Source organism: Mizuhopecten yessoensis, unplaced genomic scaffold (genome assembly GCF_002113885.1).
Source record: "Mizuhopecten yessoensis strain PY_sf001 unplaced genomic scaffold, ASM211388v2 scaffold2123, whole genome shotgun sequence".
Classification (NCBI taxonomy): Eukaryota; Metazoa; Mollusca; class Bivalvia; order Pectinida; family Pectinidae; genus Mizuhopecten; species Mizuhopecten yessoensis.
The window spans coordinates 161,671-174,418 of record NW_018404389.1 but is presented as its reverse complement, the minus strand read 5'-3'; the positions used below and the strand labels follow the sequence as shown (position 1 = coordinate 174,418).

Here is a 12,748-nt window from a genome sequence, read left to right as displayed (position 1 = left end):
ATTTAATGCTTTGTGAAGCATGCAATACATTACAGCAATAGAAATGCTTGAAAAAGTACCATTACACCCCTGACAAACTCCGGGTATGTTATCTCCTATATAACTCACAGCCTTGTATGTTATCTCCTATATAACACACTCCCTTGTATGTTATCTCCTATATAACTCAGTGCCTTGTATGTTAGCTCCTATATAACACGCCTTGTATGTTATCTTCTATATAACTCACTACCTTGTATGTTATCTCCTAGATAACTCACTACCTTGTATGTTATCTCCTATATATCTCACTACCTTGTATGTTATCTCCTTTATAAACCCCTGCCTTGTATGTTATCTCCTATATAAACCACTACCTTGTATGTTATCTCCTTTATAAACCCCTGCCTTGTATGTTATCTCCTATATAACTGACTACCTTGTATGTTATCTCCTATATAAACCACTATCTTGTATGTTATCTCCTATATAACTCACCACCTTGTATGTTATCTCCTATATAACTCACTTCCTTGTATGTTATCTCCTATATAACTCACTGCCTTGTATGTTAGCTCCTATATAACACGCCTTGTATGTTATCTTCTATATAACTCACTACCTTGTATGTTATCTCCTTTATAAACCCCTGCCTTGTATGTTATCTCCTATATAAACCACTATATTGTATGTTATCTCCTATATAACTGACTACCTTGTATGTTATCTCCTATATATCTCACTACCTTGTATGTTATCTCCTTTATAAACCCCTGCCTTGTATGTTATCTCCTATATAAACCACTACCTTGTATGTTATCTCCTTTATAAACCACTTACCATTACACCCCTGACAAACTCCGGGGATGTTATCTCCTATATAACTCACAGCCTTGTATGTTATCTCCTATATAACACACAGCCTTGTATGTTATCTCCTATATAACACACTACCTTGTATGTTATCTCCTATATAAACCACTACCTTGTATGTTATCTCCTTTATAAACCACTGCCTTGTATGTTATCTCCTATATAACTCACTACCTTGTATGTTATCTCCTATATAACTCACTGCCTTGAATGTTATCTCCTATAGAAATTACTCAGTAGATATTTTACAGCTGTGGTTTTTCTCACTGTAGTATTACACACTGTTTTAACTGTTATGATAAATAGAAATATGTTGTCATTACTGTTCACTTGGCTACACATCACTACCTGTTACAGCCAGGTATAAACAGATGGCTACACATCACTACCTGTTACAGCCAGGTATAAACAGATGGCTACACATCAAATATTTAAATATTTTGCCTAAAACAGAAATATTCAACATTTGGCCTACATATAAAAGTACCTGATGATTGTAATGCCTTCCTTATGTAGTAACATACATATATTTGCATATGACAGTAAAACCTAATTCTATGTAATCTGGCCCCTCAGTAAAACCTATGTAATCTGGCCCCTTCATGAAATCTGTCTAATCCGACCCCTCAGTAAAACCTATGTTATCTGGCCCTTTCATGAAATCTGTCTAATCAGACCCCTCAGTAAAACCTGTGTAATCTGGCCCCTAAGTTAAATCTGTCTAATCAGACCCCTCAGTAAAACATGTTTAATCTGGCCCCTTAGTTAAATCTGTCTAATCCAACCCCCCATTAAAACCTGTGTAAACTGCCCCCTTAGTGAAATCTGTCTAACCCGACCCCTCAGTAAAACCTGTGTAATCTGGCTCCTTAGTGAATCTTTCTGACCATACCCCTCAGTAAAACCTGTGTAATCTGGCCCTTTAATGAAATTTGTCTAACCCAACCCCTCAGTAAATCCTGTGTAATCTGGCTCCTTAGTGAATCTTTCTGACCATACCCCTCAGTAAAACCTGTGTAATCTGGCCCCTTAATGAAATTTGTCTAACCCGACCCCTCAGTAAAAGCTGTGTAATCTGGCACATCAGTGGAGTTTTTCTAGTAAGACCCCTGAGTAGTATAACACCCTGTCTAATCCCTGCAATTTGTCAGATCCTACAGGGGTTGGATTAGACAACTTTCACTACGATTATATCAATGACTGAATCGGTGCATCACTGACCACAGGATCCTAATTTTATAAGAGATAACAACATTGTTGAAGATATGACGATTAAGCGTATCTTAGTTATTGAAGGACATTCGAGACATTTTCAAAGGAGGCCATCAAGCCTTGGTTTCTGAAACTCGAGCGGTTTTTTGGTAACTTAAGGAATGTTGAATATTCTGAGAAACTTCAGAAGCTGATAACTGATGATAACAACATCTGTTCAAGAATGAGGATGACAACAACATCTGTTGAAGGATGACATCTGTTGACATCTGTTGAAGGATGACATCTGTTGAAGGATGACATCTGTTGAAGGATGAGGATGACAATTACATCTGTTGAAGGATGACAACATCTGAAGGATGACAATAACATCTGAAGGATGACAACATCTGTTGGAGGATGATGACATCTGTTATGACAAACTGTATGGTGGAGATTCTAAAGTTGAGTGGTTACCATGAGCTACACTTGGCGTTGGGGCATTGCCTGGGTTGTTACCTTGAGTCTGGCACTGATTGGGGCACTGGTTTTATGAGCAAATCTAGTATTCATCCGGCTGTGAAGACAAATAAAACACATTTCAAGTAAACAACATCCAACTGTGGAGTATGATATCAACATATTTGAGAAACAACAAATTTAGAACTGTCAAAATCCAAGATTGCTGCCTGGCCGACATCTTGCTTTCCACTCAGTCTCAAAATAAAACATACACAACTAAGTATAAAGGGGAATCTACTTATAAAATTGGAGAAAGATCTGTCAGGGAATTCCTAAACAAGAGGCCCAGGGGCCTTCATAGCTCACCTGGTATTTTATTCTCAATTTAAAATCTGCTGAGTACTCTACCAGTTTATCAAAGGAGTACAAGAAATACAAACTGTAAGAAGGTCCCTAAATCAGTGTGGGTGGGTATAAGGTCCCTATATCAGTTTGGGTGGGTATAAGGTCCCTAAATCAGTGTGGGTGGGTATAAGGTCCCTAAATCAGTGTGGGTGGGTATAAGGTCCCTATATCAGTGTGGGTGGGTATAAGGTCCCTAAATCAGTGTGGGTGGGTATAAGGTCCCTAAATCAGTGTGGGTGGGTATAAGGTCCCTATATCAGTGTGGGTGGGTATAAGGTCCCTAAATCAGTGTGGGTGGGTATAAGGTCCCTAAATCAGTGTGGGTGGGTATAAGGTCCCTAAATCAGTGTGGGTGGGTATAAGGTCCCTATATCAGTGTGGGTGGGTATAAGGTCCCTAAATCAGTTTGGGTGGGTATAAGGTCCCTAAATCAGTGTGGGTGGGTATAAGGTCCCTAAATCAGTTTGGGTGGGTATAAGGTCCCTAAATCAGTGTGGGTGGGTATAAGGTCCTTAAATCAGTGTGGGTGGGTATAAGGTCCCTATATCAGTTTGGGTGGGTATAAGGTCCCTATATCAGTGTGGGTGGGTATAAGGTCCTTAAATCAGTTTGGGTGGGTATAAGGTCCCTATATCAGTGTGGGTGGGTATAAGGTCCCTAAATCAGTGTGGGTGGGTATAAGGTCCCTAAATCAGTTTGGGTATAAGGTCCTTAAATCAGTGTGGGTGGGTATAAGGTCCCTAAATCAGTGTGGGTGGGTATAAGACACCAAGAACAAACTTGGTCAAAATTCCATCCATTGGTTTAGAAGGAGAAGATTTTTGAAGATTCCCCTTTAAGGTTCTCTACCCTCTATTTGGCGGCCATCCTCTGAGAATTGCGAACCCTGTGGTCAAGGATGCTCCAGACCAAATCTGATCAAAATCCACTGAGCCGTTAAGGATAAGTAGTGTTTTAAACGACAACGATGCAGACGACAGAGGAACTATACTTGCCATGGCATGGCTAAAAATAGCAATTACAAACTTGAACTGAAAAGATCCAAGATGGCTACCTGGTGGCCATCATGTTTCTTCAATCAATCTCAAGTTAAAACATGCACAAATAAGGACCAAGGAAATTTTATATGAAATTTGAAAAGAATCTGTTCAGTACTTCTCTATTTCTTAATTGTTTCAAGATGAAACACGGACAAAGGGGCTGCCGATCTGAACAGTTTACCAACTGATAATGGTGGACTGCCGATCTGAACAGTTTACCAACTGATAATGGTGGGCTGCCGATCCAAACAGTTTACGTACTGATAATGGTAGGCTGCCTGCCGATCTGAACAGTTTACCAACTGATAATGGTGGGCTGCCGATCTGAACAGTTTACCAACTGATAATGGCGGGCTAATAAATAGTATGCTAACAAAAGTAGCACTACGATACATCTGTGGGTCTAATTAGAGTCTGTGGGTCTAATTAGAGTCTGTGGGTCTAATTTGAGTCTGTGGGTCTAATTTGAGTCTGTGGTTCTAATTAGAGTCTGTGGGTCTAATTTGAATCTGTGGGTCTAATTTGAGTCTGTGGGTCTAATTAGAGTCTGTGGGTCTAATTTGAGTCTGTGGGTCTAATTTGAGTCTGTGGGTCTTATTAGAGTCTGTGGGTCTAATTAGAGTATGTGGGTCTAATTAGAGTCTGTAGGTCTAATTAGAGTCTGTGGGTTTAATTTGAGTCTGTGGGTCTAATTAGAGTCTGTGGGTCTAATTTGAGTCAGGTATTGTAGAGAAGCAGCAGAAGCTTAACTCTAAGTCTGTGTTACAAACATGGATATCATTTTCTCTTACCCTGGACAGGTGTATCCGCACTTTAACCGGTGTGAGATTTCCTTGTCTCACCCTAGGGTCGAGACGGGGGGATTCCCCTATTCATAACAATGGCATGACGTCATTTCAACAATACAATGACGTCACGTCAACAATCCATCGACGTCACGTCAACCCTGAATTTAGCATGTAACGTTATCATTACATTGTGTATATGATACACATTAGGAGAACAGGGTAAGAGAAAAAGAATCATTCACCCCTTGTGGGTAAGATAGGGGAATCTCAACCCTCGGGGAAAGATTCTTAAGTTGCCAAACACTCGGCACAGCCTCGTGTTTGGCAACATAAGAATCTCCCCCCTCGGGTTGGGATTCCCCTATCTCACCCCCACGAGGGTGAGAGATTCTATTAATCCCTGACAATCTAGATCTTTTAGCTTCCACGACAACATACATTTACTGTTACTGATATGAAAATATTGGCACAATATAACCATTGTCATCAATGTCAGATTGTCTACACCGCAAACTTTGATCAGTCCACACTTTCAAACATAAAGCTGTCCACTTTTACAAAAGACATGATTTACCGGTATACAAGGGAAACATGCAAGGTTTATTTTCTGAATTCATACAAAAAAGAACTAAGTTCTGTCAGTTAAATACACTAAAACAATCATGCATCTTGTAAGAAATTTAATTTGAAGCAACATTGATCATACTCATACATTCGATTCAAATAAGGACTGTCATCCAGGGGCCAATTCATCCTTTTTGTCGGTCCGAGTGACCTTGCTGCATCGTCCATTAATTTTTCCTTGTGAACACAACAAGAGGCCCAATGGGCCTGCATCGCTCACCTGGTATAAATCTCACACTTGTAACATTATAAGTGATCTAAAATAAAGCTACAGGCAAAATATCAGTATTTATGATTAAAATTCATTCAAAAGAACCTGTTAAATATTTTTTTTAAACATTTCACCCCTGTGATTGAAAGTCGAACAATGTCATTATGTTGAACAAATTTTATAGCCTTTCATCTCAGGATGCAACTTGCTAAGTATCAACATCCTGGGACCCATGGTTATTCAGAAGAGGTCGTTTAAAGATTTTAAACAAATTTGACCCCTGTGACCTTGAATATAAGTCAAAGTTATTCACTTTAACAAAAATAGTAGTCCTTGATCCCAGCATGCTACTGACTAAATATCAACATCCTGAGCCTTTTGGTTATTCAGAACAAGTTGTTTAAATATTTTGAACTTATTTGCTCCTTGTGACCTTGAATATGATTCAATGTCATACATTTAAACAAACTTGGTAGCCCTTGATCCTAGTATGCTACTGACTAAATATCATCACCCTGGGCATTTTGGTTATTGAGAAGAAGTTGTTTCAAGTTTTTAACATATTTGACCCCTGTGACCTTGAATATAAGTGAAGGTGATTCATTTGAACAAATTTGATAGCCCTTAACCCCAGCATGCTACTGGCCAAATATCATCACCCTGTGCATTTTGGTTATTCATCAAAAGTTGTTTAAAGTTTTTCACATATTTGACCCCTGTGACCTTGAATATGGGTGAAGGTCATTCATTTGAACAAACTTGATAGCCCTTTACCCTAGCATCCTACTGACCAAATATCATCACCCTATGCATTTTGGTTATTCATCAGAAGTTGTTTAATGTTTTTAACAAATTTGACCCCTGTGACCTTGAATATAAGTGAAGGTCATTCATTTGAACAAATTTGATAGCCCTTTACCCCAGCATGCTACTGGCCAAATATCATCACCCTGGGCATTTTGGTTATTCATCAGAAGTTGTTTAAAGTTTTTAACATATCTGACCCCTGTGACCTTGAATATGGGTGAAGGTCATTCATTTGAACAAACTTGATAGCCCTTTACCCCAGCATGCTACTGGCAAAATATCATCACCCTGGGCATTTTGGTTATTCAGATGAAGTTGTTTAAAGTTTTTAACATATTTGACCCCTGTGACTTTGAATATGGGTGAAGGTCATTCATTTGAACAAACTTGATAGCCCTTTACCCCAGCATGCTACTGGCCAAATATCATCACCCTAGGCATTTTGGTTATTCAGAAGAAGTTGTTTAAAGTTTTTAACATATTTGACTCCTGTGACCTTGAATATGGGTGAAGGTCATTTATTTAAACAAACATTGTAGCCCTTTATCTCAGCATGCTACTGGCCAAATATCATCACCCTGGGCATTTTGGTTATTCAGAAGAAATTGTTTAAAGTTTTTTTAAGACAATTGACCCCTGTGACCTTGAATATAATTGAAGGTCATTCATTTGAACAAACTTTGTAGCCCTTCACCCAAGCATGCTACTGGCCAAATATCATCTCCCTGGGCAGTTTGGTTATCGAGAAGAAGATGTTTAAAGTTTTTAACATACTTGACCCCTGTGACCTTGAAAATGGGTGAAGGTCATTAATTTTAACAAACTTTGTAGCCCTTCATCGCAGTTTGCTTCTGACCAAATATCGACACCCTAGGCCTTTCGGTTATTAAGAAGAAGTTGTTTAAAGTAAAATATTGATGCCGGACGGACGACGGACGCCGCACCCCGGCATAAGCTCACTTTGCACTTCGTGCCAGGTGAGCCAATAACTTCAGTAAATATGAACCGATTTTGATGAAACTTTGTATGCAGCTTTGTATCAATGAGATCTTGGATGAGTTTGAATACCGGACCAATTTGACCATGACTTACATAGTAATTCCCCCTGGTAATTCTATTATTGTTAGACCCTGTGAACACTATAACTGAAATAAATGGGTGTGACTCCAATTTTGACCCAAGGGGTCTGTTTTGAACAAACTTGGTAACTGTAAGTCTTCTGTTCTTGGTTGAAAGAAACAAGTAAAAGCGTAAATCAATGATTTATTAAATAAGGCACAAAATTTTAATAGCACCTTGTTAGTAGCAAAACTAATCGTAGGGGGAAAGGTCATTAAGGATGATCTGCTGGAATCTATTACAGCCAGTCTTCATCAGTGGCTCCAAACAAATACGTCATTTATGGCAAATCAGATATATTTAACTTATAGAATTATCGTATATATCTGTTTGGTCATTGTGTACCTCTGACTACTTCCGCGCTCTATTGTTTCCTTTGTTTTGTGTAATAATAATAATAATATACAACATTTATGTAGCGCCCTATATAATTTGTAAAATTACTCTAAGGTGCTTTACAACATATGGATAATAGTAATGGTTATAATTGTGAAAACAAACAACAAAGGCTTGGAATCTCTTTCATACATTTAACAAGCAATGTGCACATAATTGAACAAATAAAAGGTTGGTATTTACATGACGTCTTTGCAAAGATTCTAAAATGCAGACGTGAAGAGGTGAGTTTTTATGTCCCTCTTGAACTTGGCCAGGGTATTTGACTTCCTAATAGCAGATGGTAAGCTATTCCACAACGTAGCCGAAACCCTCCCAAAGCATCTGTTTCCGTAGGTCACAGTACGAGATTTTGGGACACACAACAAAGATTCTGACTCCGACCGCAGAGATCTTGATGGCTGATACAGGGTAACAAGCTCCTGTAGGTACTGAGGAGCTGTTCCATTCAGTGCCTTGCATGTGTATACCAGAATTTTGTACTGTGACCTGTATCGTACAGGTAACCAGTGCAACAAATAAAGCACAGGAGTGATGTGCTCTCTCTTTCGTGTACTTGTTTAGTTTTCTTTGCTAGATTTATTTTTCACTGCAATGTCTGCGAACAAAAGATATATGCAAAAAAAAAAAATTAAACCAGATTCATCCCCCACAAAATCTATTTTTAACCTGAACGTTGACTTAGGAGAGTACTTGTTGACACATTCGCCCAGGTAACATATATCTGTGATGTATGATGAGATACACATGTATCTTCTGTGTATAGCCAGGTAACATATAGTGTCTGTGATGTGTGATGAGATACACATGTATCTTATGTGTATAGCCAGGTAACATATACTGTCTGTGATGTGTGATGAGATACACATGTATCTTCTGTGTATAGCCAAGTAAAACTGTGACAAAATTTAACAAAATATCGTCATAAACACAAAACTCACAACATAAACACATGCAGGAGGACAACCACGTTACGATGTTAGGATGTTAATTGAACCTCAGGAATCAGTTCGGCTGACAACATCTGCCATCTTTCAAATTTCTGGTCAGGATTCTTCAGCGTGTCAAACCAGTGTTTGAGCCGCTCCCCTTTTGAGTTGATCCCTAACTGGACTCCACCTGACGAATAAAAAAAGGAAACATTCTTAGACAAAATTAATTTTTGTAAAGTTGCTGTTTATTATTAATAATAATATTAACAAGAGGCCCAATGGGCCTGCATCGCTCACCTGGTATTAATCTCACACTTGTAATCTTAAAAGTGGACTAAATACAGCTACAGGCAGAATATCAGTGTTTGATTAATAAGAACCTATTAAAAGATTTAAACATATGACGCCTGTGACCTTGAATGTCGAACAAGGACATTAGGTTGAACAGAGTTTATAGTCTTCCAATCCAGCATGCTTCTGGCAAAATATTGTTACCCTGGACCTTTTGGTTATACAGAACAAATCATTTAAAGATTTAAACATGTATTGACCACTGTGACCTTGAATATGGGCTAAGGTCATTCACTTAGTAGTCCTTCATCCCAAAATATCATCACCTTATACCTCTCTGTTATTCAGAAGAAGTTTTTTTTTGTTCATTTGGGCAAAATCGGTTGTCCTTTATTCCAGCATGCTACTGGCTAAATATCATCATCATCCTAGGCATTTTGGTTATTCAGAAGAAGTTGTATTACAGGTTTTCAACATATTTGACCCCTGTGACCTTGAATATAAGTCAAGTTCATTCATTTGAACAAACTTGGTAGTCCTTCATCCTAGCATGCAACAGACCAAATATCAGTACCCTGGGCCTTTTGGTTATTGGGAAGAAGTTGTTTGAATATTTTAACATATTTGACCCCTGTGATCTTGAGAGTGGGTCAAGGTCATTAATTCGAACAAACTTGGTAGCCCTTCATCAAAGCATGCTACAGGCCCAATATCAGTACCCTGGGCCTTTTGGTTTTTGAGAAGAAGTTGTTTGAAGATTTTAAGACATTTGACCCCTGTGACCTTGAAAGTGGGTCAAGGTTATTCATTTGAACAAATTTGGTAGCCCTTTATCAAAGCATGCTACAGGCCCAATATCAGTACCCTGGGCCTTTTGGTTATTGTTTAAAGTAAAATATTGTCACCGGCCGCCGTGGCTATAGGGCCTTTGTAACCAGCCAATATCTTTCTCAACTCCCCGGGGAGCATTCAGCCAGTGCTGCCATTTCAATCATGTACTCATTTACAGCTGAGTAGACTGGAACAAGCGGAGTAAAGTATCTTGCTCAAAGATACAACACAGTGCAGTGCCGTAACTCGAACCCGCAACCCTTCGGTCACGAGCCCGGCGTCCTACCACTAGACTACCATGCCTCCCTAACAGAACTAGAATTTGCTGATATCTTGCTGTCTAACGACAAAACAAAGAAAACTGACAAATATAGACTCCTGATTAATGAAGAAGGATTTTAAAGAATTTGCTATAGTTCCCCTGTTGGGTCCCGCCCCTCAGCCCCCAGGGGGGCCAGACCCACCATTTATCCGAAATTTGTTCCCCTTTCCCTAAGGATGCTTCTGACCAAATTTAGTCAAAATCTGCTCAGTCGTTTATGACTAGTAACGATTTTTAGGAAAAGTTGACGGACACCATGCCATTGCATAAGCTCACTTGTCCTTTGGGCAGGTGAGCTAAAAACTGAGTGTGGAACTCTTCTTTGAGATAATAGTTGATGTAGGGGTAGCCTCTACCTAAGACAGACATGTATACCTTTGTAGTCATTAGCCACCTTAAGACAGACATGTATACCTATGTAGTTATCAGCCACCTTAAGACAGACATGTATACCTTTGTAGTCATTAGCCACCTTAAGACAGACATGTATACTTTTGTAGTCATTAGCCACCTTAAGACAGACATGTATACCTATGTATTCATTAGCCACCTTAAGACAGACATGTATACCTTTGTAGTCATTAGCCACCGTAAGACAGACATGTATACCTATGTAGTTATCAGCCACCTTAAGACAGACATGTATACCTATGTAGTCGTTAGCCACCTTAAGACAGACATGTATACCTATGTAGTCATTAGCCACCTTAAGACAGACATGTATACCTTTGTAGTCGTTAGCCACCTTAAGACAGACATGTATACCTATGAAGTCATTAGCCACCTTAAGACAGGCATTTATACCTATGAAGTCGTTAGCCTTGCCAATGTCTTTGTCCCACACTGTGATCTCCAGTGTCTTCTTCGCCAGCTCTGGAAGTTTGATCTCATACAGGAAATCCTGTAAATATCCAGAATGATAATTACAGCACCATATCAATTGATGGAAAAACAAACTCTCCATATAGCAATATGAACTAAGAGAAATAAAATGAAGATTTTAGAAATACATAGATTATATATAAAAGATTCTCTACAGCAATTACTGAAAGGAAATATAAAATCTACATTTCTTGAGATAACAGTACTTGATGGGACAAACATTTTCCAAGTAATCACTAATGCATCCTATAATTGTACATAGAATAACATTAATGACACACTGTGTTTTGTGTGTTTGACATATTGTTACCTCATTGTAGTCTGTGTTTTGTGTATTACCTCATTGTAGTCTGTGTTTTGTGTATTACCTAATTGTAGTCTGTGTTTTGTGTATTCCCTCATTGTCCTCTGTGTTTTGTGTATTACCTCATTGTTCTCTGTGTTTTTTGTATTACCTCATTGTACTCTGTGTTTTTTGTATTACCTTATTGTACTCTGTGTTTTGTGTATTACCTCATTGTCCTCTGTGTTCTGTGTATTACCTCATTGTAGTCTGTGTTTTGTGTATTAGCTCATTGTAGTCTGTGTTTTGTGTATTACCTCATTGTACTCTGTGTTTTGTGTATTACCTCATTGTACTCGGTGTTTTGTGTATTACCTCATTGTACTCTGTGTTCTGTGTATTACCTCATTGTACTCTGTGTTTTGTGTATTACCTCATTGTACTCTGTGTTTTGTGTATTACCTCATTGTACTCTGTGTTTTGTGTATTACCTCATTGTACTCTGTGTTTTGTGTATTACCTCATTGTACTCTGTGTTTTGTGTATTACCTCATTGTACTCTGTGTTTTGTGTATTACCTCATTGTACTCTGTGTTTTGTGTATTACCTCATTGTACTCTGTGTTTTGTGTATTACCTCATTGTACTCTGTGTTTTGTGTATTACCTCATTGTACTCTGTGTTTTGTGTATTACCTCATTGTACTCTGTGTTTTGTGTATTACCTCATTGTACTCTGTGTTTTGTGTATTACCTCATTGTACTCTGTGTTTTGTGTATTACCTCATTGTACTCTGTGTTTTGTGTATTACCTCATTGTACTCTGTGTTTTGTGTATTACCTCATTGTACTCTGTGTTTTGTGTATTACCTCATTGTACTCTGTGTTTTGTGTATTACCTCATTGTACTCTGTGTTTTGTGTATTACCTCATTGTACTCTGTGTTTTGTGTATTACCTCATTGTACTCTGTGTTTTGTGTATTACCTCATTGTAGTCTGGGTTTTGTGTATTATCTCATTGTAGTCTGTGTTTTGTGTATTACCTCATTGTACTCTGTGTTTTGTGTATTACCCCATTGTACTCTGTGTTTTGAGTATTACCTCATTGTACTCTGTGTTTTGTGTATTACCCCATTGTAGTCTGTGTTTTGTGTATTACCTCATTGTACTCTGTGTTTTGTGTATTACCTCATTGTAGTCTGTGTTTTGTGTATTACCTCATTGTACCCTGTGTTTTGTGTATTACCTCATTGTACCTTGTGTTTTGTGTATTACCTCATTGTACTCTGTGTTTTGTGTATTACCTCATTGTA

The 12,748-nt window shown here is 38.4% G+C and overlaps 1 protein-coding gene across 1 annotated transcript in view; it reads right to left on the bottom strand.

Moving 5' to 3' along the window:
• Positions 1-851: 851 nt before the first annotated feature.
• Positions 852-12,748, bottom strand: part of LOC110445230 (double C2-like domain-containing protein beta) — a 13,506-nt gene continuing 1,609 nt past the window's right edge. The window contains exons 2-5 of the mRNA XM_021489732.1: positions 12,711-12,739; positions 11,076-11,172; positions 8,837-9,014; positions 852-2,620 (exon numbers count right to left, since the gene is read on the bottom strand). Of these exons, the coding sequence (XP_021345407.1) occupies positions 8,875-9,014; positions 11,076-11,172; positions 12,711-12,739 (266 nt within the window). The 3' untranslated portion in view covers positions 852-2,620; positions 8,837-8,874. The remainder of the gene's footprint in view (positions 2,621-8,836; positions 9,015-11,075; positions 11,173-12,710; positions 12,740-12,748) is intronic.